The 24,746-nt window shown below is 62.5% G+C and overlaps 1 protein-coding gene across 3 annotated transcripts in view; it reads right to left on the bottom strand.

The window, feature by feature from the left end:
* RGS3 (regulator of G protein signaling 3) overlaps window positions 1-24,746 on the bottom strand; it is a 97,213-nt gene that overhangs the window by 6,070 nt on the left and 66,397 nt on the right. For all 3 annotated transcript variants that reach the window (XM_067308936.1, XM_067308937.1, XM_067308938.1), the window contains 3 exons: window positions 24,040-24,162; window positions 6,220-6,861; window positions 1,543-1,616 (listed from right to left, as the gene is read on the bottom strand). In XM_067308936.1, coding sequence (XP_067165037.1) covers window positions 1,543-1,616; window positions 6,220-6,861; window positions 24,040-24,162 — 839 coding nt within the window. The remainder of the gene's footprint in view (window positions 1-1,542; window positions 1,617-6,219; window positions 6,862-24,039; window positions 24,163-24,746) is intronic.

The following is a 24,746-nucleotide window of genomic DNA, read 5'->3' as shown; positions in this document are numbered from 1 at the left end:
TGCGAACCGCGCCGCCCGCCAGAGCGCGGCGAGCGACTCCTACCTTTCCAGGTATTTCTCGGAAAAGTCCACCATGCTGGGGTACATTGGGAGGCGCTCGGGGGCGAGCGGCGGCCGGAGGCGCCTGCCGGTGCCGGGAGCGGAGCCGAGTGCCGACGGCAGCCACTTGCCCCATAAATACTCCTCGCGGACGGCCCGCGAGCAGGCTGCGCAGCCAATAGCCGGGCCGCGCGACGCCGAGCCGCTCCCCAGCGCATCCCCTGCTGTCTCAAGGTGAGGAAAAAAAACCCTCTCCGCAGCCGCCCCCGACCCCCCGAAGCGGGGAAGCGGCACCGGGCTGGAGCCTCCCTCCTTCCCGGCCCCTCTCCACGGTGTCCAGAGCTGCGGCAGGGCCTGGGCTGCGGGAAGCAAGTTGGGGCTTGGGGGGGGGGATGCCCCCACTGCAGATGGGAAAGGATTCATTTTAATTTCAAGTGTCGGGGTTGGGGGGGGGATAATGAAAAGAGCTAAAAATATCCAGCCGCAGCGGTTGCGCGGGACCTCGCGGGGCAACAGTGCCGCTCGCTGGCAGCCCGCGCGCACGGCGAAACGCTGCCGAGCCCGCGCTTCCCAGCCGGCTCGCGCGCCGCTCGAAACACGCGGGGTTTCTCCGGGGGCTCCGAGCCGCGTGCGGCGAGCCGAGCCCTACGTCCAGGCCCCGCCGCCGCCACGCTGGGCGCCTGGTCGGCTCTCGCCGCGCAAAAAAACCACGGAGGCAACTTGCGCCAAAAACGTCGCCCCGTAAAACAACGCCCGCGGGTGCTTCCGTCCCCGCGGAAGCGCGGCTGCGTGAGCGAGAAGCAGAGGTGCCGGCGCCCTCGTCCTCGCAAGCGCCCACCTTAGGGTAGACCTTTTTGGGGGGCAGCCCCCCGGGAAGAGGCGGGGGGGGGGTCTCAGAGCCGAACCCAGCCGGGGAGCAAGGCCAGGCGGCCGCCAGCTTCCCTCGGTGGCCCCGGTCCCCTCGGCACCGGAGCGCTCACCCAGGGCCAGGATCAGCCTAGCGCTCCGGTTTGCCGTGCCGGAGCCCTTCCCCGCGCTGGGAAACCTCCCCAGCCCTCCTGCCGGCACGGGGCCAGCGGGAAGGAGGCTCCCGGCTCATGTTTCAGGGCCTTGCGTGGCCTCTCCCTGAACTCCGCTTCCCGGCCTGGCCCGAGCGGGAGCCGTGCCGGCACCGGGGAAGCCTCCGGCGAGAGCCGGCTCCCTCGCCGCATCCGCCCAGGCGACGCAAGCCCCCGCGGCCGGGTGGTGCAGCACCCCCGGCGCTCGCCCGGCCTGCCCTCCGCCCTGAAAATGAGGCCCCAAGGACCCCCAAAACGAGATCCGAATTGACGTCCGTCGCCGCCGCTTCCTTCCTTGCAAAGCTTGGGAAAAAGAGATGGGGGGGGACCCAAGGGCTCCCGGGATGAGATGCTTAGCCCCGAAAGCAGAGGGAGCCGGCGCGGCCCCCACTGAGCCGCAGCCCGCGGCGGGCGCAGGCCGAGGCCACCGCGGCGGGACACTTACAGGCTCTTGCTCCTTTTCTTGCGGGAGGTCTCGTCCCCTTCGTCGCAGCTGCACTCGGCGTCCGCTCCGCTCAGCTGCGGGGGAAACGGAAGAGCGGTGGGCATCGCCGCGGGTGCCCACGCGGTGCCCGCTGCCCACGCCGGCGCTCCGCGCGCTGCACCGGCACCTGCCCGGGCCCCCGCGGCTCCTTCCCCGGCACCACGGTTGGTTGTGCCGAAGCGCCACGTCCGGCACGGTGACCCTGCTCGCCGCCGCCCTTAGGGCGCCTCCGGCCCGCGAGGAAGCCTCCTCCTGCACACGCTGCCACCGGAGCAGCAGGGAAGAGAGGCGCCATCGCCGGCAGGAGACCCGGCTGCCCTCCCAAACAGGCACTCGACGACGGGTGTCAGGCGTTTAACAAAACGCGGGCGAGCAACCCTGCCGCGCTGGGGCAGCCGCCGGGCTTGGAGCTGACCCCGGCCGAGGCCAGGCCGTCGGCACGCTCAGGCAGATGGCACGGGGTGGGCAGCGAGCCTTCCCGGCAGTCGAAAACATTAGGCCCCCCCGGAGATCAGGGCACCCCTCAAGTTCAAGACCCCACCGGTGACACCTCCCCCAGGGAGGACACCCACATCGCCCTGTTCCCAAGGTGGGAAGAGGCAGCCGAACGCTCCTATTCCTGCGGTCCTGCGAGGGCCCTGGGATCCCTCCCTGGGCTTCTCCAGCCTGCAGAGCACCGCATCCGAGCAGAGCCAGGCTGGGCGCCCGGAGTTACCCGGAGCGGTGCCCAGGCAGGGTGCGTGAGCCCGTGCGGGGGGAGCGGTGCTCCCCAGCTCTGCTCCGCAGCACGAGGCACTGGGGTGCACCGGCCTCGTGAGCCCGCCCGCAGCTCCCCCGGGTGCCGGACACCCCGGAGCTTGGTGCCACCGGACACGGGAGGCCGTTGGCCACCTCGCAACCCCGCAGGAAGAGCACGGCCGTGGCCACGTGGGCCTTTCGCCAGGCTGCCCAGGGCTGCGTCCCTGCAGCTCAGCCGGCTCACGCCTGCAGCACTTGACTCCCAAAGACAGCGATGGAGCCGTGACCAGGCCACGGCGGTGGGTAAGAGGGCGAAGGGGCTTCCACGGTACCTGGGGACCAGCCAGACACCGGCCAGGTACCATCAGGGCAGTCCACGCAGGACTGGTTTTCTCACGGCAGCCTCTGAGCCTCGGGAGCACCCAGAGGGTTCCTCCACCAGGAACCAGGGGTGGCCTGGGCCGATCTAGGGCACGGCGGAGGTGACACGAGCCTGGAGCAGCATCGGGGCAGCCTCCGAGCCCCGAAGCCCAGAGCCGGGCCCAGGTGCCCCGCTGCCCACCTCAGCTCGGGCGCTTTAGCAGTCGAGGCGCTGCTGAGCGAGGCCGGAAGGTGCTGGCGTCCCGGTGGGCCCGGCGCTGCCCGGGGCCGCGGCGCGCTTTCCAGGATCGCCAGCCCGCGGCCCCGCCGTGGGAACCCGCCGCGCGGCCCAGCAACCCCGGCCTCGAGGCTTTTGACACTTCCTTACATTCTGCGCTCGGGCTTCCGGAGTTTATCGGCCCCGAACAATGCAATCCTTGCGAACCGCCTTCCCCCTCCAGACGGGGCCCTGGCAAGCGAGCGCACACGGGGCGACGCGCTGCCTGAGACCGTTTCCGGCTATTGTCGGAGCGGCTCCGCTCGCCCTCGGGGACAAAAGGCAGGCAGCGGGCTAACCCCAGCCCGAGAAGTCCCAGCGCTCCCAGCCACAATGGGCTCTTAAAACAACGACCTCCAAACCCCCACGGCGGGGAAGGAGGGGAGCAGAGAGGCGCGAGGCACGCCAGGCACGCCGGGGTTAAAAGGGCCGACGAAGCAAGCCCCCTCCGAAATGCTGTCGGGAAAAAAAAGCACCTTGATGGACGCCGCCAAGGCCACTGGGTGCTGTAGTCCCGCAGGTATCTCGCCCGCTCGGCGCGGAGCTGCCGCTGCCGCTAGAGGGGATCCGTAGGGGAAGTGCACATCGGTGCCCTGCCTGCTCCAGAAACCTTGCAGGCTTTCGTCGAAAATGATAAAAAGCACCTCCCTCCGAAAGTCCTGCCAAAGCCAGGGCTAGGGAATGCCAGCGGACAGACGCGCGGGGCCCAGGTGTCCCCGCACCGTCCCTGCCGCTCCGCAGGGCGCACTGTGCCTGGCCGTGGCGTGCCTCCGGGCTCGGACATGCACGCGGCCCCTTCGCCCGCCGCGGCGCTGCCGGGGAGCCGAGCGCCGCTTTCCCGGGGACGGCGGAGCAACTCGTGCCGTCAGGCCACAGCCCACGTGTGGCCACTGCAAAGGGAGCTGTGGCACGGAAGGGAGACGAGCGGCTGCGCCAGCGTCTTTTGGAGCAGGGTTTCTGTCCATGCAGGAGGACCTGAGCAGGGAATACCTCCCGCGTGGTATCCCCACGAACAGCGAGCATGCAGTGCTGCCCGACGGGCTTGGAGGAGAAACGTCAGCGCTCAGGCTCCTGCCTGGGCTTCATAAAGCATGAGACAACCCAGCTCCCCTCCAGGGCAGGCACAGGCTGGCCCTGGAAAACTGCCTTTCGTGCACGCGGTGTCTCGGAGCAGCATCTTGGGCTGAGGGATCCAACGCAAGCGGTCGCTTTAGCACCGCACAACCGCCCTGGGACAGACCGCCGCTGTCCTGAGCTCGCCCAGCAGCACTGAGCACCTCTGGATCCTTCGGGGATCGCAAGGCAGGGCCGAGGACGGAGCACCCAGGCTCCTGCCCTGCTTCCCATGCAGGATGCAAGCGTGAGCCGCAGCTGAGCTGCTGCTATCGCAGGCACGGGCAGGCACTAAATCAGCCGCTGGCTGCAGGCAGCCTGCCTGCTCGCCGGCTGCACGCAGAGCGGCACTGTGCAACCTCTTTCCTCTCCTCAGCGCAGGCAGCCCTGGTCCTCCAGGAGTCTCTTAACTGCGGGCCAAAACGGGACACCCCGCCAGGCCCTCCCACCGCCTCCCTTGCATCCGCACCAGGCAGCACGAGCAGGAGGGAGCAACTCGCTGATCCAACAGAGATCAGCGCTGCCATGAAGGCAGGCCCTTCTCAGCAGGATCTGGGAGGGTTTGGGCAACCCTTCTGCGCAGCAGCCCCATCTGACTGGCCTGTCCGCTTCTGTGGGCTCTCTCCAGCCGGCCGGCAGCTCCGAGCCTGAACGGCGCTCCAGGAGACAGCATCAGACGCAGCACGTGCCTGGCATGGAGAGGGTTAACCCCTTCATGGTGCTGCTCTGCTCCGTCAGGGGCTGGGCTCTGCACCAGCATCTCTGCCTGCCAAGGAGCCGGCTGCTGCGGAGCGGCATGCAATGCAGCCCCGAGCAGCACGATTTGGCCCTGAGCAGCACAATTTGGCCCCGAGCCGTGCAACGTTGCCCCAGGCAGTGCAATGCAGGGCCAAGCAGTGCAACATGGCCCTGAGCAGTGCAACGCAGCCCCGGGCAGTGCAACGCAGCCCCGAGCCACGCAGCGCTGCCCCAAGCAGTGCTACGCAGCCCCGAGCAGAGCAGTACCCGCAGCTGCTGGCAGAGAACCAGCCAGCATGAGCTTGATGAGGCAGAGCAGGGTGCTGGGCCAGCATCAGAGGGAGGCAGGCAACCGCTCTCAACACCCAGCAGGGCTTCACCCAGGGGAGAAGGGGGCAAAGCACGCTTATCACACGCAGTCTTTGCCGATGGCAGGTCGCTTCTTGCATTTCAAGAGCACCTGGCTTTTCGGCAAGCTCTGCTCCAGCAGGGGCACAGGGAGCAGAGCACAAGGTCTGGGAGCCTCCCAGACCGCCGGGCCCATGCACCGGGATGGCCCCATGCACAGCTCCCCGCTGCGTGGTCCCTCGTGTCTTGGCACTGCTCTGCCGGGTGTCCAATGCACAGCCGTTCCTCCAGCAGGAGCTTCCTCCTGCTTGATGGGGTCAGAGATGGCTGCTGACCTCATCCTTTTTCTCAGGTGGGCCTTCACAAGGATCAAAGCCCTGAAAGAGGCTGGTGGGGACCCCCTCTCTGGGGTCTAACTTTTCCCTGTCCCCCACACTGCAAGCAGCTCTTGCTGCACGTGCAAACACCCGGCACGCACCTTGCCACAGGAGACAGAGGCAGCAGCCCCCGGGGCCACGAGACCCTGCAGGACGCAAGCACGCTGAGTCTGGAGGCAGTGCTGGGAGATGCCAAGCCACAGCACCACCGCACAAGCCCTGGGCGAACTGGCCTGAGGTCCTACGTGTCCCCCAGAGCTGGCTGCCAGCAGCGGGGGAGCCTCCAAGCCCCACTATCAGGGGCCGTGGACACCAGCCCTGCTGCCACAGGAGGGCAGGGACAGTGGCTGGTGTCCTCAGCATGGCACGGCCAGACTTCATCACCCGGCCAGGAAGGCAGACAAGACCCTAAGGGCTTTAACAGGGGACTGGGTTCACCCCACTTCATCTCTCCTTGGCAGCAGGTTTTGGCACCAGGCCGCAACCCAGAGGAGCATCATCACGGGGAGGCTGCAAAGAGCAGAGCACATCCTCAGCATGGACAACTGCTGCAGCACTGGAGAGACAGCCACAGCCCACCCACCCGGACCCCTTCCCATCCCCAGTAGCAAGCCCTGATGCTCCCCCATCCCCACGACCAAACAGGACCCTGGCTGCCCCGCGGCAGCTGGCACCTGGCTCACGTACCTTCCTGTGCCCCGAAAAAAGCAGACTGAGCTGGTGGATGGAGCCACCATTCTTGATGAGCTCCTTCTTAAGGGTCCTGGGGGAGGGCAGGGCCCAGTGGCCCTTGGCGCCCTGGCTGTCCGAGCAGTTGAGGGTGGTGTCGGAGGTGAAGCAGTGGCCCTTGGCCTCCTGCAGCAGGCTGCCCTCGCTGTGGGTCCGGCGCCGCAGGGAGCTCTGCACGCTCAGCGTGTAGACAGGCTGACAGCCCGACGTCTCGATCATGCTGCTGCGCTTCGCCTCGTTCCTCTCCAGGTAGGGCTCATCGCTGTCGTCTTCCTCCTCCTCCTCCTCTTCATCCTCATCCTCATCCTCCTCATCCTCGCCATCTGTGACGCCACCTCCTGGGCCCCCCACACTCTGGCTGAAGGTGCTGTCAAGCCGCAGCTCAGGGATGATGAAGGCCGGCATGGAGCTGTGCTGCTCCTCTACCCCCTCGGCAGCCGGCGGCAGTTTTTCGGCAGGGAGAGGCCCCTGTGCAGCCCCCAGAGCCTCCTTGGACTTGGCTGGAGCTGGTGCCTCTGTGGCTGGAGAAGCATCGCCCACCGCAACCTTCCCCTCCTCTGAGGGCATCTGCCCCGGCTTCTCAGCGTCCGTCTCCAGCATCTGCCAGGAAGCGAGAGGAGAGAAGAGAAAAAAGGATGAAACCAGGAGCATCCCAAATCTCTTGCCGGTCAAACGCCGGGAAGCCTCTCCACTCCTAACACCCCGACCCCAATTCACACATGCCTAACAGTGCCCACGGTGCTCCTGGGACAGGGCAGCTCTGGTGACGGGTGACACTGATCCCACCACCGTCGGGTGGGATGCAGGTCGCCCGTCGCTCCCAGGGCACCCGGTGCTGGTCCCTGGCCCACGGAGCGCTGACCCCCACAGCTAGCAGCAGGCCAGCGGCTCCGGGACCGGAGCGGGTCAGGGACCTCCCAGCTCCGACCACGTGGGCTCCAGGAAGCCCTGCGGCACCCAGCAAAGGCAGGCAGCACCACGGGTGAGCGGCTGTGGAGGAAATCCAGGCCAGAGGAAATCCAAATCCGAGCCGGCGGCGGATGGCGCGGCACAGCGGCACAGCCAGACAGCAAACACAGATGGGCTCGGCTACAGCCGGCAGCCCAAGGAAGAGCCGGTACCACCATCCTTACCCTGGCTGACTCCCTAGTGCCCCCGGGACCTGCTGCGGGGGCTCAGCCCCACAGAGATCCTCCCGGCCCCGGCTGGGGAGCCGGCGGTTGGCAGGGCAGGCTGCGGAGGAGCCGAGCAGGCAGGGAAAACCAGAAACACCCGTCCGGCAGCTCCTGCCCCTCCTGCACCACGTTATTGAAACCCAAAAGGGAAGTGCCGGCCTCCGCTCGCCTGCTGGTTGCCCAAGGCTCGGCCTCCCCGGCCCGGCGCCCCGGGCCTCCCCGCGGCCGCCCCGCTCCCGCGGCCCCGCAAAGCCACCGGGGGTTTCGCGCCGCCTTCTCTCGGCCGCGCTCAGCGTTTTCAGCCTCGGGGGCTCGCTCCTGCCAGCTCGCCGCGGCAGCCGGAATGAACAGTCGCGCTGTCGCGGGGGAGAGCCCGGGCCAGCCCCGAAAAAGAAACTCGGCTCTTGCGGTGCTCGCTCGCGAGCAGCTGGGGAGGCTGCAAGGAGCCCCCGCGCCCCGGCTCAGTCCTCCCTGCAATGCGACCGCTCCTCGCGCGGGGCCTGTCCAAGCCCGAAGGACAAACACAGCGCACAGATACAGCAGGAAAAGCAGGAAGAAGAGCTGCATCTTCCACCCCGGGAAATTCCCATTTCCCACCTAATTCCACCCGTTTCCCACCTAAGCAGATCCTGTAGGGCGAGGGTGGGGGTTAAACAGGACCGGCTCCAGGTAGCGGGTCACTGTCCCAGCAAAAAACATCACTTTATCCCCAGTTACAATCCAACACTTTCAAGAGCCCGATGGAAACCAGCCAGCGATGGCTGCAGTAACAAGGCCACCACGCCAGCCTGCTGTATAAATCAGGGTTTCTTCTGCTTCAGAAGGAGACATGGCCCTGGGAACTGGTCCATCCAACCCTCCCATCCCTGCCGGAGTGCTCGGCCCCAGCCCCGGTGCTGCCAAGGCTGCCCAGCGGCCCCCGGGGTGGGAAGAGAGGTACCAAGGACCCGATGGAGACTGGTGTCCCCCTAACAGTCACGGTTAGCGAGAGCAAAGCCCTGCCAGCCCCAGGGAATCAGCGGCAGCTTCCCTCTCCTCTTGGAGACGGCAAACCCGCTGCTAAACACTTCCTCCCCCTGCAGAGCCAGTTCGCGTGGATTATAACCTACTGCTGGATTACACAGGAATTACAAACATATTTCACGCTGCCCTAATTACTGTCATTCCCAGGAAATACCCCGGCAGTGTTTGAGCCCAGGCTTGGACACCAGCCACCCTGCACAGGGGGATGCTGCAGAGATCGCTTTGCACCCAGCAGCACCCCCAGACCCCTGCCTGAGCTACCAAGCCCTGCATTTCCAAAAAGCAGGCCGGATTTCCAAAAAGCCGCTTGCGTTCGGCTGCCAGGGCCAGCTGGAGAGGCATCGCCTGCTCTGTGACCCACGGCTGGTGGGTCACCTCCTGGGCAGCATGGGAAGGAGCTTGCCCACACCGGCCTGTGCCGTGATCTCCGCACACCCCACGTGCACACGCCCGGTGCGCTCAGCGTCGGCCCCGTGCGCCCCTGCAAGCCACGGCTTTGCAAGACAGTCGCGCTGCCTTGCCGCAGCCAGCAGTTTAGCATCACCTTAACTTCTGCCCCAGCAAGTCTGAAGGTTAAAATTCTCCTGTGGCCACGTAGCAACGTGCCTCTTCTGGGCCGACAACCAGGGAGCGACATCCAGAGCCTGCCGGGGCCTCAGCCCCACCTTGACATCCACCCCAGCTCCCACCACCGCTGCCTTTGGTGGGAGGCACAACGCGATGCTCGGCGGCGTAGCCCCTGTCCTTGAAGCTCTTTCACTGCCCCGGTAATTTCTTGTAAAAAAGGTATGCTTCCAGACTTGCCATGCAATGATGCGATTTGCCCCAGTGTGTGTTTTATTGATTCTACTTATGTGTTATTTATCTTGCAGTCGTTGTCAGCATTATTTCATGAAATAATTATAGGAAAAACCCACACAGCCTTCAGTTGCCTCCCTGCAAAGCCCTTGCCCCTCCCTGACAGCTGCCTATCTGTCCTGTCCTTCTGCTTAATATTGTTGGTTGCCCACATCAGATAAGGCCCTCGAAGGAAATGAACAGGCTCCTTTAAAATAAGAGACATTTTTGGATTAAATTAAATCCCTGCGCTAATTCAATCAGAGAACCTGCTGCTCTTCAGCAGCGCAGAGGATATGAGCAGGAGCCTCCACGCCGAGCAAGGTTTCCATCTCAGGCTTAAAACATTGCTGGGACCGCGAAATCCCGTCCTCGCAGAAAGGGCTGTGGCTAAGCTCTGCTAACCTTCATCTGCTGGTGGGGGAAAAACAGGGAAGAAAAACAGCAGTAACACAGTCACGGCTGGCTAAGGAGCCCAGAGTGCGGCTGGAGGCACTGGGGACTTCATCGGCACAAAGCCAAAGGTGACCTTGCTTGGAAAGCCGCCCGGAGGCGCAGTATCCTGCTCTCAGCTCCCCTGGGGATGTGCCCCTGGAGCACCCCCTAGCCATGACCCACCACCAGGGCAGCCCAAAGCCGAGGACCAGGACCTAGAGTCACTCCGACTGGGTGTCCCCTCTCTACAGCACCCTGTCCTGGGTCTCCCTGTCCTGACCCATAAGGTCTAGAGGTTCTCCTGCATCATCCCTGAAGGTAAAAGCACATCTCCAAGCGGCCAAGGCAGCACACCCCAAGGAGGGGAAGAGAAAGTAAAAGAAAAGCCGCCTCCGAGCCCCAGCATGGCTTTCACGAGCAGTTTTAGGGAAGCAGGACGCGTGCTGTGAGATCAGCACAAGGGCAGGGAGCTCTGGACTTGCTCTCACATCTTTGCCTCTCCCTGAAGTCTCCAAGCATCTGCTCAGAGGACAGACACGCTGCTGCAGGGTCTCAGCGGTGGGTGTGCAAGGGGAGGTGCAGGGTGCGCTCCTCTCCTGCAGAGACGCTGCCGCGGCTATCATGGTCTCTGTTGCACTCAGTCTTCTCCAGCTGGCCATGCAGAGGAGCTGGGAAGGCTAGTGAGTCAATCCAAGCCTGATTTAGCCCAATTTGCCTCAGTGGAGTCCCTCTGGCTTTACGCTTGAAGGCATGAGAGCAGGACAATGCTCTCTCCCAACCCTGCACTAGCCCCAGGATTTTGCCCTGACTCTGCACGTCCTCCTGGTTCAGACTCCCTCTCCCTTCGGGGAAGGCATCATCCACTGCATCAAAGGCTCTCCTGAAATCAAGACAGGAGAGAACTACTGCAAATCCTCTGCTCTTCGGTCTGTAATTTGATCAATTTTCCCCAGTTGCTGCTGCTCTGACGCCAGCAGAGCGAATTTCAGCGAACAAATGTGGGTTTGTTAGTGCAGCCCCAATTTCTCCAGCGTTTCTTTAGATGATGTGCCCTTTCTGGTGGCCTGCAGCTTGGGACTTCAGGCTGGGAAAACGCTGGCCACAGCTACAGTATGGCTGTGACAGAAGCCAGCCTTTCCCTGAGTGACCAGCTCTCACATGCTATTGCAAGTGCCACGGCATTTGACAGCCCCCTTAAATCCACAGTTCTGGGAGGTCAGGGATTATTTCAGGATTATTTGAGGCTCTCAGCTTCTGATTTCAAAAGCTATGCTCCTAATGGTCCTGTTCACGGAGACGCTGTGGCTCAAAAGTATAGCTTGGACACAAGAAAACTGAATTCAGTCTTTCCTGGCTTCTGATGTGGATGCGCAGGCTTTGCAGCTCCGATTTTTCTCTTGCAAAGATGCTGGTGAAGAGGAGACTAAATATGCTTAGGAGAATTGCAGCACCCTGCACTCAGGGGACTCTTCAGCCAAAATCAGGAATTCTGGAAAGCAGCAAAATCCCTGCAGATAACACACTGTTGGACATGGGAGCCGAGCACGAGAGCAAAGGACATGCTGCACAGATTGCGCGCCCACCCGCCTCGGTGAGGGGGAGCTGGAAAGACGCCCAGTCCCGGAGCCGGCTTCAGCGTACAAGACCCAGCTCCCTTCAACTCCAAGCGCCTGCAGAAGGACATGTCGCCCCAGCTCCTGGCCAGGCGCCTCGCAGCCAGCCTCAGCCTGCTCTCCTGGGACGGCCGCTCGTCACAGAGCCTCCTCAGCGCCGCGGCAGGAAGGCAGAGACTGGAGTTAATGGCTCTCCTGAGATATTGCTAGAGAAGCTGCTCTCATTTGCCATCTTCAGGCTGAACTTGATAGCCGAGGCCAGGCACATCCATCATTAGTCCCACGGAGGAACCTCGCCGACTCCTGCTCCTCTCAAATCTACCTTTGCTCAAAGATGCTCCTTCCTCACCCACTCCAAAAAGGGGTTAGCTGCATGGGAATGAGACCAAGTCCTCTCCAGGGGGAAATTGGGGAGGACACGGTCAGCAGATGAGGACAGAGAGAGGCTCTGGCTCCGGCAGTGCTGCACCGGTATGAAGGGCACATCCCTCCCCGTGCAGACAGCACTTCAGCGGGATGCCGGGAAAATAGAGTGTACATCACCCAGGGAAACACCAATGTTTCCAAAGTAGGTTTTTCCCAGAGTGGGAGAGAAAAAAATTACTATTTTGGGTTTTTTAACACGGGCCAAACTGTGCCCAGATCCATTGAACCAGAAACCTGTAAATGGCCCCGTGAAACGCTACGAAACCAATTAATGACGAGCACATTGAAACTTAATAAGCAACCATTAAAAACAGATTAAACACGTGATGACAGAAAGCAGTATCTAACGCACACGCCACGGGGCTGAGAGGAAGAAAACAAAGCCAGAAAGTCAAAGCAGAACTATGGAAACTTGAGAAAATTTTCCTCTGAGTCATGTTGCAACCGCTCATGAGCAGCATCACCCTTGGGCAGCTCTGCTCCTCTCCGTCCTCGTGCTGCAGCCCCTCGCGCGCCCAGCGCTGCCCGCAAAGGGCTGAGCGTGACGGGGGCTACCCGGGCCCCTGTGCACCAGTGTTGGCCCCGCAGCAGGATACGGCCCCTTTGGCACCGTTGCTCCCACCAGCGCTCAAGGCAAAGGGATCGAGCGGAGGAGCTTGCTCCGATGCAGCCGGAGAGGGAGCCCCGCTCTGCGCAGGGCCGGACGGACGCCAAGGTCCCACTGCGCAGCAGGGCTTCGTACCAGCTCCCTGCTTCATTACCGAATCGATGAATAATTGATAACGAGCAATTAGTGCAACAGCAAAAGCAAGCCCTGGCGGATAATCCCAAAGAGCAGGATCCAACACCGGGCTGAGGCAGGGCGGGTGAGGGGGGGACGTACACGCCGACGGCGGTGCGACCGTTCGTACCTACCGAAACCCGCTGGGCTTGAAACGTCTCAGAGCCCTGGAAGGAGACAAAGTCCTCGGCAGGAGGAAATGATCCCATGTCAGCAGCCTGCAATAATCCCATTACCCTGTTACTGTCATCCCCAACTGATTGCTCTGGAAATCCGGCCTCGGCAGGGTATCGCCCGGCCCCGCCGCCGCAGCGGCCGTGCTCTGCGCCGCTCCCCGCAGCGGCTCCGCCGTCCGCAAGGGAGAGGTAAACGGGCACTTTCGCTTAACAGAGGGTAACAGCTTTCCCCGCAGCCAGTGCCCAGGCCAAACGGCTGTGGCAAAGGTGCCCGGAGCCGCTGGTGCTCCCACGGGTGTCGGGGAGCCCGCGGTGAGGCCGTGCCGGCGTGGCCGGGAAGGACGGCGCAGGTGACGTGCCGCCCCGCAGCCGGGTCTCAGCACATTTCCGACAGCCGCCGCCGGGTTAATTGTCCCCCTGCACTGCTGATTTTGGCTTTTTTGCCCTTTGGGTTTAATCCCCCTCCGGCAAGGCTGCGAGGGCCAGGAACCAGCCCCCCCGCAGGGCAAGCGCAGCGCGGGGACAGGACGACGGCGCCAGCGTCCTGTTCGGCTCTAAGAGAAGCCGTCCTGCCCCCTCGCAGGACCGCAAAGGGCCCAGCTGCGCCCGGCACCGCGTCGCTGAGACGCAGCCTTGGAAACCAGGCGCCTGCGGGAATTCGCCCCTTCTCCGCGGCGGGTGCCACCTCCCCGGGCACCCGGCGGGGGCTGCAGCGCGCGGGCGGGTGGCTGGTTCTCATGGGATGCTCGACGGCGCCGCACAGTTTTGGGGTCAGCCTTCGGAGAGCATCCTGGGACAAACCCATCCCCACGCCCCGGACTACAGCCAAGCCAAAAAGCAGCTGGAGTTACTATATAGTTGCTGCAGCCACGGCACCGAGCTGCTTTCCCCAAACCACAGCCTCCTCCTTCATCCCAGCTCCGGTCCTCCTGCGGGAGGACCCCAGGCAGTCCCATGCCGGCCCCCTCGCTCCCCGCTGCGGCTACGAGCGCACGCACCCCTCCGGCTTGAATTTGCTGGCTCGTCCTCAGTCCCCGCGTTGCACAAAAGGAGGGTTTACGGACGGCTAGAAAAGCAGCAAGCCCGCAGCACGCTGCAACACGGCTCGCGGCACAGCGAGCGCCAGCCCGAGCGGGCAGACGGCCCGGCCACACAGGGCCAGAATTTGCAAGGGAACTACAGAAAGCCCCCGGCGCCGCGAACGCCCCCGCATCCCCCCCGGCTGCTCCAGCTGCTTGCTACTAACCCTCTGAAAGGAGCCCGACGGGTTACAAAGCTGGACGGCAGCGGAAGGGACTCTCCAGCAGAGAGCGAGGACAAGCCCAGCGCAGGGCTCCAGAGAGGACCAGCGCTGGAAACGGGGCAGGCACCGCTGATTTGAGAGGACCTCGGCGCTCCCGACCGCTCCACGCTGCTTCCTCGACGCTCCGACCTTGCTGCTGGATCCTGCCGGCACAGACCGTGGGCTCCAAACTCCCAACGAAACACGTACCGAAACCGGCCGCTCAGTTGAACCCCAGCGGCGGAGGTCGAGCGAGCAGCAGCTCCGCAGGTCCGCCGGTGCCGTGCCCTACGCGCGCCCACCGCCGCGGCTCGGTGGATGCTAGCGCAGCAGCCAGCCGCTGCTTCTGCCGTTATTAATGTCCGTGTCAAACGGTAGCTGTAGACGCCCCAGCCTCTCCCCAGACACCGCTCCCTTGTGCCCGTCCGTCTATTTGCGGCTCTGCTCGCGTCCCCTGGAGGCACTATTACCTGCTGATAAAAGTGGACGACCGCTCTGCCTTGAGGAAGATCTATGCATCACATGGAAGCCCTTTGCGGTCGCTTTCCCAGCTCCCCTTCTCCTGCCCGGTGCTGCCCCTGAGCAACGTCGAGCCACACACCAATTTTAGTGGTTCCTACGAAATGAAACTCTGCTGCAGGTCTGGGGCTGGTTTTTTCCATACTACTTTCCGCACCGCACTTTGCACCCACCTCTGCACTACAGTCCCCGACCCCAGCAGCTCTCACCAAACAAGCAGGGACAGGATTTAAAGGGAGGAAAAAATACACCAGAGGATATACTTTCCCCCCAGCAATGCTGCTGTCCCAAGCAAACGGGACATGCGGCCCCTCTGCACCATGACGCTCCCCTTCCCCTCTCCCGGGAGAGCCAGGTGCCGTCTCCCGACGCCGCCCGCACACGCAAACCCAGGTCCACGCGCACGCGGCACCCACCCTCTCCTCCTCCTCGAGCAGAGCATCTGCCTCTCCTGTGCATCGGCTTCTCCCCGGGGCCGCAGCAGCCTCCCCGCGGCGCCCCGACCACCCCGGCCGTGGGCCGAGCGGGGAGCGGCGGGTTAAAGCCCCAGCGCGTCTCGCCCTTGGCGGAGGCGAGGGACGCCGCCGCGCACGAAGCCGCCCTGCCAGCGCGCGCCGCTAGGCCCCGCCGCCCGGCAGCATCCGCTTGCGGTCCACGCCAGAGCCGGGCCCCAGCTGCTTTGGTCAAATCTGTCTCCTCCTGGTATTACGCTTAATTGACTTAGACGGGCAAATTGCCCTAATGGCTATGGAGTGAGACCACGGTGCTGCGCGGAGCCACCGCCACGGCCGTCTGCCAGCAGCTGTCTGCGCAACGGCCACCGTTCGCCCCGGCTTCTCCCTGGGGAACACAGCTCAAGTTTTGCCCAAGCCAGGCAGCTGGCTGTTGCCTCCAGACAGACTTTAGCCCAGGGCACCTGCCTCTGCCGGGGGATCCCGCTGGGTCGAGGAGCTGGAAGCTAATGAAGATGATGTCTGGATCATAAATAATCCCGACAGTTCCGCGCCAGTAAAAAAGCAGAGGGGTGGAAAAGGGGAAGGAAGGAGAGTGTCCCGTCATCCACACCAGGGCGGCCGGGCTTGGAGGAGCATTCGGAGGGGAAGAGCTGCCATCAGGCCACGGGTTAGAGCAGGTCCTCCTGCGTTCCCGTTCCAGCCTGGCCCGGCCCCGAGCAAAAACCCGACTCTTTCCCCCATCCGGGTGAGCCCCACAGTCCCAGCCTGAACAGGGAGAGCTCAGTCGCTTCTGCCAAACCCCAGCGTGTCCCCGCAAGGGCCACACGGCCCAGCAGGGACAGGCGCTCGGGTGGGCTCACGTGGCTCAAGGGCCTGGGCAGAGGGGTGCACCTAGACGCCGGCTGCCACTCCGGGCGGCACAGCCCCAGTCCCAGCCCCGCCGAGAGCTGAGGCTGCCCGGAGAGCGTGGCGCAAGACAGCTCTGCTCAGGAACACGCTCCGGTCGCCCGTCCCCGGGGAAGCAGAGGGACACCCCCGCAGAGCACGCGCCCCATCTCCTGCACCCCGAGGTCAGCCAGGCTCAAGCCCTCCACCCCAGCTGGCTGCGGTGGGTCCCCGCAGCACCGGCGCTCAGTCCACGGCCCTCAGCATCTTCCCCTGCCGGGGTGGCAGAGGGGACGCGGCACTGATCCGGGGCTGCGGGAAGTCTCCCTGCAGTGTCATCTGCTGGGAGAGCGGCACGCGAAAGGGGCAGAGCATTGCTCCCACGTGCGGGACGGTGAAGGTTACACCAGGAGCCTGAGCCGATGCATTCAGACATCGCAGAGCCAACGCGATTTCTTTTTTTTTTCCCTCCGTCGCAGGAAACAACCACCTTGCAGACGAGGATTTGGCAGAGAGGCTCTGCCTGGGACTGACACCAAGAGCGAATCCATGCAAAGAGCAAAGGAATCCAAACAGTGCACAGAAGGCAACAAGGGTGGGTCCAAAGCCGCGCACAAATTTCCTGAAATCCTGCCATCAAGCTGCCATATCAGGAAGGTGCCTGTTACAGGGCAGAAAGCTGAGGTTCGCGGAGGGCATACGGGGACCCCGCAGCGAGCAGGAATAAGCCACGTCTCCCACTCCCCCCCGCACGCTGGGCATCACCCAGAGCCCCCCAGCGCTTTGAACTCACCCCTCGGCTTCGCAAAGATCCCAGGGTCCGAGGCACTTTTTGCCAAGGCAGATTTTCACCCGGGGCCTGGGTCGCCTCGCTTCCGCAGGGCACAGGAGGGCCCCCGAGGACTCAGCCCGGAGCCCGCCGACCCCGCGGGCTCGCAAGCGCCCCGCTGTCCCCCGTCGGCGGCGCCGCGCCGCGCGGACCCGGTGCCGTAGAGCCCCGCGCAGCAAGGAGGGCGCGGGACATGCCGCGGCTTCAGAGCCTGCGGCGCCGCGCGCTCGCAGCCCCCCACGGCGCTGGCCAGGCAGAGCGTCGGCGACTCCCTGCCGAAGGAGGCATCGGAAGAGGAGCGCTTCGGCGGCCAAGCCGACGGCGGCCAAGCCGTCCTCCCTCGCGTAGCCGGCACCCCCCCCCCTTCGCAGGGAGCGCTGCGCCGAAGCACTTTCGCTGGCTTCATTAAATCACATCAGCGCTGCATTAAACCACTTAGCCTGCGCCTCTGACCACCCCGTTCGAATGATCCGAGCGCTGCTCGAGCCCCCGAGCTGGCGGCAGCACTCCCTGCGGCTCGCTGGCTCTCGCCGGCCCTTCTTGGGCTTCACAAGCCTCTAAGGGTTTAAAAACGCCTCCGTCCAGGATGAAACCCAAAAGTGCCAGGGCTGCTCGAGACCCCGCTACGTTCCCGTGCCCTCCTGTTCGGGTGGACGTGCGAAGGCTCGTTGCTGCCGCTGCATGCGGACAGACGTACATCCGCCGGTGTCAGAGAAACGGCAAAGAGCTGCTGTCGTAACGGCTTCGGAGTCGACCTAAGCCTCCGCACCGCGCTCCCGCTGCAGCCCTCGAGCCTGGCACCCGGCGGCTGGGCGAGCGCGAAGGCACAGCGGGAGCCAGCCCGAGAGCCTCCCCGCAGCCCGCGATGGCCCGCGGCATGGCCGGGAAGAGGAGAGTCGCAGCCAGGTCTTGGCGGCGGGAGAGAAGCAACCCTCTGGCCGGGAACGGGGAAAAGCCCCGGCGCCCTCACCCAGCGCCCCCGTGCTGGGCACGAACTGCCAGGCGAATCCCAGGCTCCCAACGCTTTGGGGCACATCCCTGCGCTGGGGACCACAAGTCAACTGAATCGCAAGAACGGATTAACGGGGTGAAGGATCTCCTCCAATCTCAGCTCCCATCCAAGCTCATCTCTACTGCAGGGAATTAACAGCGAGGCCATTGCACAAAGAGGGTCCCTAAATTCCTGCAGAGGTATTTGAGACACGCTTTGAAGCCTCACAGGTACCTGTAAAACCACCCGGCACAGCCTTTGCTGCCCTGCTTGCATTTGGGGCTCGTTGCCATAAAAGAGGGCTGCAAACGCAGGAAGCGGGCAGCTTCTGCAGCGCAGCTCGGGGAGAGGCCTGCCAGGCCAACCGCAGCAGAAACAGCCGCGCTGAACGCTCAGCACAACCTGACTTGCGGCCGGAGGAGCTGCATCTGGGTCTTCTACGCTTGCAGCCTCGTTCGCGTGTGCTGCTGTCTCCTATTTAACTCCTCTCTCAACAGAATTAAGCTCCAGGCCTCGTTCTTCTCCTGGCCCTGGTGCATCCCCTCCGTGTCCTGGCGCATCGGCGTGCCGAGAGCGCGGCCGCGCAGGTGCTCCTGCGAGGTGGGAGGCAAGGGGTGGGCAGATGCGCCTTGAGGATTTTCCCCTGCATAAGCTCGTTTCATCAAGTCTTTTCGGAAGCCGCTAGGCACCCGGGAGCTTTAGCTGATGAGGTGAAGAGCGACACAAAAGCACCAGCCCAAGCAGACCGCGGGCACAGAGGTAGAGACGCCGGGGCGGGCGAACAACCCTGTTCCTCCATGCAACAGCCTCCCGAGGCGGCTGTGCGGATTCGGGGGTCTTGTTTGCTCTGAGGGCACCAGGGCCTCAGGGAGGAAAGGTTTCATGCGGATATTCAACTGGACAGAGCTGAACTGGAGCCTGACTTCACAGGGGGAAGGGGTCTCTGGTCCCCAAACCTTCGACTGAAGCGGCTTTCGGCTCTCCTCAGTAATGAGCCTTCCCGGCCCAGGGCGAAGGAGCCAGCTGAGGATTTGCTTTACCTTTGTAACCCGGCTCATAAGTGCTGCCAGCTGATGCTTTAACCCTCACTGGGGCAGAAGAAAGTCCAACGGTTCCTCCTCCTTCGGAGCAGCCCAATAAGGTGACCAACGCGCCGGGAGGGAGGGCACCTGGCAGAGGGCAGGCTGGCCCTTTGGTTGCTTTCGCGATGGGTTTAGCCCTGTCGGGGCCCGCGGGTCGGCACTGCGGAAGGAAAAGCTGGCTCCGATGAACCTCCAAGGCTTCCTGCGCCTTCGGCTGTGTCCTGGCTGCTCCATGGCGGGCAAAGGGGAGCCCTCGGGCAGAGCCGCTCCAGGCCACCTCCCCGAGCCCAGACGGGGCAGCTAGTTCCCAGCCCAAAATGCCTCAGAAGGATGACGGACCCAAAAAAAAACACAAAAAAAATACCCCAAAGCGAGAAGATTCCTGCCTTATCACAGCCACCCCAAGGCCGGTGTCCCCTGGGCTGCGCCAGCCCGAGGGCTCACAGGGCCACATGCCACCAGCAGGTCCAGGAACCGAGCCGGTGCAGAGAAAAGCTTGAGCAAGGGTGTCGCTGAAGGTGACCGGGGACAGGGATCGCCAAGGGCCCGGGCGAGGGGGGACGGGGAGAGCAGTCGCTCATGAGCCCGTTTGCGCGGAGCCTTTTCCCGGGCCGCTGTGCGGGTGAGCGCAGCCCCGGCTCCATTTCCCCATCTCCCGCGGACACCCGGCCCTCCGCCACGCCGGCCGGCCCTGGTTTCAATCATCCCTCGATTACACACTGTTTGCTTTTGTTGACAGCGCATTTACTTGTACTTGTCAAACGGGCTGTAAATAGCGAGAGAAACGGCCCTGCCCTTCCTGCCGGGAGAAAGGGGCAGGAAGGGGCCGGACAGTCCCTCCCGGGCCGTGCACCCGCGCAGCCTCCCGCTCCCAGCACGGCAGCCAGCGCTGCCGGGAAGGGCAGGGGCAGAGCGTCGGTGCACGCCTGCTCCCGCCGGCAGCAGCCGTGGGAGAAAGGCACACGCGGGTGGGCTTCGGACAGCGCGGAGGATCCACCGCCTCCCGCGGGAAACCAACGGGAGCGCCCGTCCTCGACTCCCAAGCCCGCACCACAAAGCGTCCGTAATTATTTAGCCTTAAGGATAATCTGCATCTCTCGGATACAGCCAGCCATCATCTGCGAAGCAACCTCAGGTCGTGGAGTCAGAAGGAAGAGCAATCAGCCGTTCTGAGTGTGGAAGACACGAAGAAACACACGGTGAGAATTAAGATGGTCCGAGTAGGTCGTTATAATCAGGGTGTTGTTCCACATCTGTTTTCTCTGGCAGCAAAAACCAGCCGGAGATGCTCCAGCCCCTGGCGTCTCGTCCTCGCCCCTGTTCTGCAGTTTGCCATCTCCTCGACCGCGCTAATGCAATTCTTTGCGGGGCCGGGCTGCAAACAGGAGCACTGCAGCGATGCGAGGTTAAAAAAAAGCACCGTGCTCTGGGCAGATGGTCGTATCTGGCCCAAGGAGGCAGCCTCGCTAACTCGATTAATTCGGAAAGCTACTTCTGCCGTAATCACATCGCTGCGGCTGAGCTTCCACACCAGCCCGTGCCTATCGCCAGGCTCCGCGCCATCCCGTTTCGGGAAGTCTGTCACCCAGCGGGGTCATTCGGGGGATCCGTTTCGCAGGGTGGTCCCGCGGATCCCTGCGCAGCACAACCGAGAGGCAGGAGCAGCCCCCGAGGGCAAACCCACACCCGAGGATGAGGATGGGGAAGGCTTTGCACCCTGAGAAGACGTCCACGAAACCCTCCCGTGACCGACTTGCTGCGGACGGCAGGACGGGCTCAGCCCTTAACGAAGCGTGGCCGAGCCTCTTTGCAGCCGCGGGAGCAGAGCGGATGGGCGGCTGGCCAGAAGGACCCCATCGCCAGCCCCGATGGTGGCAGGACTCTCGCTGATTTATTCCTCACGGCTTTCTCTTCCTTCCTCTCCAAAAGCAGGCACTAGGCGCACCGTGTGTCTCCCAGAAACTAGCCACTGTGCACTGAAATTAGCTGCTCTGAAAAAGAAAGTGCCCCATGCAGAGTGCAGACCTCCACACCTGACACCATGCCCCAAAAATGGTCCCCATGGGTGGTAACAACCGCTCCGCAGAGCTGCGTCTCTGAGCCAACCTGGACCTTCCTCCCCTTGGTGCTGGCCTACGTGGGCATGGCTCAGAGGGCCTTGAAACGCAAGCGATGCCATCCCGGAGCCCAAAACGTGTCTGCTGCTGACAGCTCCAAGAATTTGCAAACGTGCCAACTCTCCTCCACCAGGTCGGCCACCTCCTCTCCAGCTGTGACCGTCCCGCCAGGGATCCTTCGCGCCATCCTTTCGCACGAGCCCTCCACCCTGCCCGAAAGATGCAGCAGAAAGTACTCGGGAACTAACTCATCTTCTCGTGCACGGCTTAAAGCAGCGTTAACACGGTGAAGGGAGAGCTGGTGTCGGCTCACCTCCTGGCATCGCGTCCGCAAAGGCTGGCGAAAATACGCTCTCCGCCGAAACAGTGCCCCTTTCTCCGGCTTCAGCGCACAGCTGGCACCCGGCACGTCTCTGCCTGGCACCGCGGCTGAGCCGGCCCGGCGCTCCCGGCCCTCCTCAAAGCCCAGACGCCCCGCGGCTGCGCTCCGGCTGCGGCGCAAACAGCTGCCTCTTGCCAAGGCAGCGCAGTTTTGAAGGCCTCGCAAATCAGATTCGTGCTTGGAGCAGAAATCGGCCGTGCGGAGGCCGATATTTCTAGCCGTAATTTGTCTATTCGCGGAGCACACGCGCCGTCCTGTTTCCTTAAATAGCCGTAGTATCAAACGGCTCGCGAGCAAGCAGCAAAGCTAACGGTTCACGTCCGCCTTGCAAGAAGCAGCCGGTTTTTCCAGCTCCTGCCTCTCGCGCGGAGCGCTCCCGAAGCCTCCCGCCGCGCTGCCTCCCCCCGGGGATGCGTCTGCAGCCACAGAGCAGCCGGGGGGGCAGGCTGGGCCCAGCAAGCCCGGCTTTGCAGCTGGCTCGCGTCAGGCAGCGCGGACGCCTCCACGCTCAGCGCAGAGCCCAGGCGCCCGCCGAGCGCCCTCGCCCTTCTGCTCGCTGGCCGCTGCCTCCCGCGCAGCGGCTCCTCCTTCCCCGTGGTGTTTCTTCTCGCATCGTGGCACTTCACGATCGAGTTAGCTTTAAAATCGCAGCCACTTTACACCTTGCTGGGGAGGAGGACTGGTTATGGGACCTCAACTGGCCTGGCAGTTGGTCTGGCTGCTCCGTCTCTCCCTCCCTGCCCCACATCCCACCGGCAGGGTTTCTGCTCAGCTTCGGCAGGCCCAGGCGAAACCCCCTTGTAACGACTTTGGAGTGGCTCGTGCCCACTACCAACCACGCACAAGGAGCTCCCTGTTGGCCAACAAGGCACAGAAAAGCCTTAGAAAGGTTTGTGCTGTCTTCTACGATATTTTTTCAACTGCCTTTTTGGCTGCCTTGCTACAGGAGCTGCAATTTGGCAGGCAGACCCCTTCACCAGCACTGGGAACAGACTCTCTCCACATCTTTGCTGTGAGCCACAGGGCTTGTAGATAGCCAAGACAGGGGACAATCCTACACCCTGCCAAGAATATGGAGTTTGAGGTTGGGGGAAAGACCAGAGATATTGCCTGAAAACCCAGGCAGTCCCAAAGCACATAAAGTGTTGTGATGGAGAGATGCCATCACCCCTTTTGGGATCTGGGACACTCAGATTTGTACGTGTCCCACCTTACTCCCTAATGGTGGTGCCCATGGCTGGATCCAGCAGAGAGCAGAGCCATGCCAAGCTCCCCAAGAGTGGCCCAGCCACACACACACACACACACACACACACAGTTGCACACACCCACACCCACACGCAGGCCGAGCAGCCCGTATCTCTGCAGAGCTACCTTGCCTGCATGGCTAGCTACGGTCAAGCACCTTCCAGACCCTCCGCCTGGGCACCTGCATCGTGCCAGCAAGACAGATCATGGGAAAGCAAGAGACGCGGCAGAGTCTTGTCACCTTATTGAATTAGCTGCCCTGGGCTATTTGCATTTCTATAGATTTGGTTGCTAACTAGGTTCTCAGGCTTGTTATGTTGTTGCTATTTTGGTACATCTGAAATGCGCAGGAAAAGGAATCTGGAGGCTCTGTCTCCTGCGGAGACAATGTTTGTGTTGACCCAGTTTGGGACACTGCAGAGCAAAAGCCACGTTGTCTCTGCCTCTGATTTTGGGAGACAGCTCAGCTGCCTGCTCCCACTTTCATCTGCATGTACAGCAAGAGTGAAAGCCTGCTGCCTTCAAGCAAGAGAGGACCAAGCAGCAGACTCTGTCCACACATCATTGTAGCTATGCTCCCAGCTCAGCCATGGGGCAGGAGCAGCTCCATCACGGTTCACCAGCACACGGGAGGATATTCGGGTGTTTTTACCCCCAAGATACCCACTTGCCGAGATTAAAGCTCTTTAAATGCTTCCACCGTGCTTGGCACAGGGTGCTTCTCTCGTCCCAGAGCAGCAAGTCACCCACAAACAGTCTGAACTCAGTTCCCAGGGGAACAAGATGACCCCAGTACTAATTGCCACTGTTCCAAACAACCCCTTGGTGGCAGCCCAAGCCATGAAGCCAAGCAGATGGGAGATGCTCCCCACACCCATGCAGGGGAGGCATGCCCGGCAGTGCTTTAGACCAGCTCCACACACACATTTCTCTTGCCAGCACTCCCAAGACAACACTCTTGAGCCAGGCTGAGGCTGGTTCTGCCTTGCTATGTATGAAAAACAGCATTCATCAAATGACCTTTCTGTGCTTTGAGGGCATCTGCAGAGGCCAGATTGAACATCTGAGCCCATCCGACTGCACATCTCTGCCACGCTGCTCCCATGACCTGGGCCTTTTAAGCAGAGCCCAGAGTTCATGGGGTGAACTTCACCCTCTGCGTTCAGTCCTGCCCCAGAGCCGCACGCTGAGGGAAGCAGTTAAAGGCAGCATGCTGGGTTGTGTGGCCTCAGCTTTCCAAACACAGATGCCAAGAGGCATCAGAAGCAGCCTGTTCTCTGAAGTCTGCCTCGACTTGGGTCAGTGGAGGCAAATGCAATAAATGCTTCCTGAGCAGGGCAGGAAGCTGCAGACACAGCAGCCCCCGAACACAAACTCGCTCCTCACCTGGAAAAAACAGCCTCAGAAATGGCTCTCCTGGCAGGAGCATGATCCAAGCTAAGCCCCTGTGGCAGGCAGAGCCCAGTGATGCTCCTAGGAGGGTTTTCTAGCAGGAGGGTAGGCCCCTGCATGGGTCGCTTACCTTGTTCTCCGTAGGAGCCGATGCCGGATGTTGCTGCTTAGTGATGTTCTCAGCCAGACACCAGCAGATCCTCTTCTTCTGCTCCTGGGAGTAAGCCTCCAAACTTAATAAGCACTCCGACTTCTGACGTAAAGGAAACACAGGCAGAGAGAAGGTCATTAGCAGCGTGTCACAGGCTCCGGCTTCGTTTGCAAACTACTTGCTTCCAACACACTGTATCAGATGAACATAAGTTTAACAGGAGCGCTCGCACCAAATGTGCGCCCAGCGCTCTGGGCACGGGAAAGCAAAATGCATGGGTATTTAGCTTCAGAGTGGCACCTCCTCCAGGCGCAGGGTGACAGGCTGCTGTGAAGCAGAGCAGCAGCTTTTTGCTCTAATAAGTGGGAGCAGGCAGGTAAGATACAGCCAGAACACCAGCAACGCTGCACCCTGTGACACCGCAGTGGAAATGTGTCTATTAAGCTAATCTAGAGGGTGGAAATTGCTCTTTGCTGTACGCAAACATTAATGAGAAGCCACAGCACGAACTGATGAAAAACAAGTGCCTTTGGGTTGGGCAGGGCTGGGAGGACTGCAAAGCTCAGGAGAAGCGACGGCATCGGGTTTGCACAAATGGGCCAGACTCTCCCTTTCTGCTCCTTTAGCGAGGCAGACGCATCAGGGGTCATTTTGAAAATGATGCTCTAGCTCTGATCATGCATGAT

This window comes from Apteryx mantelli, chromosome 21 (genome assembly GCF_036417845.1).
Source record: "Apteryx mantelli isolate bAptMan1 chromosome 21, bAptMan1.hap1, whole genome shotgun sequence".
In the NCBI taxonomy this organism is placed as follows: domain Eukaryota; kingdom Metazoa; phylum Chordata; class Aves; order Apterygiformes; family Apterygidae; genus Apteryx; species Apteryx mantelli.
The sequence above is the reverse complement of the archived record's forward strand: the minus strand, read 5'-3'. Positions and strand labels throughout refer to the sequence as shown.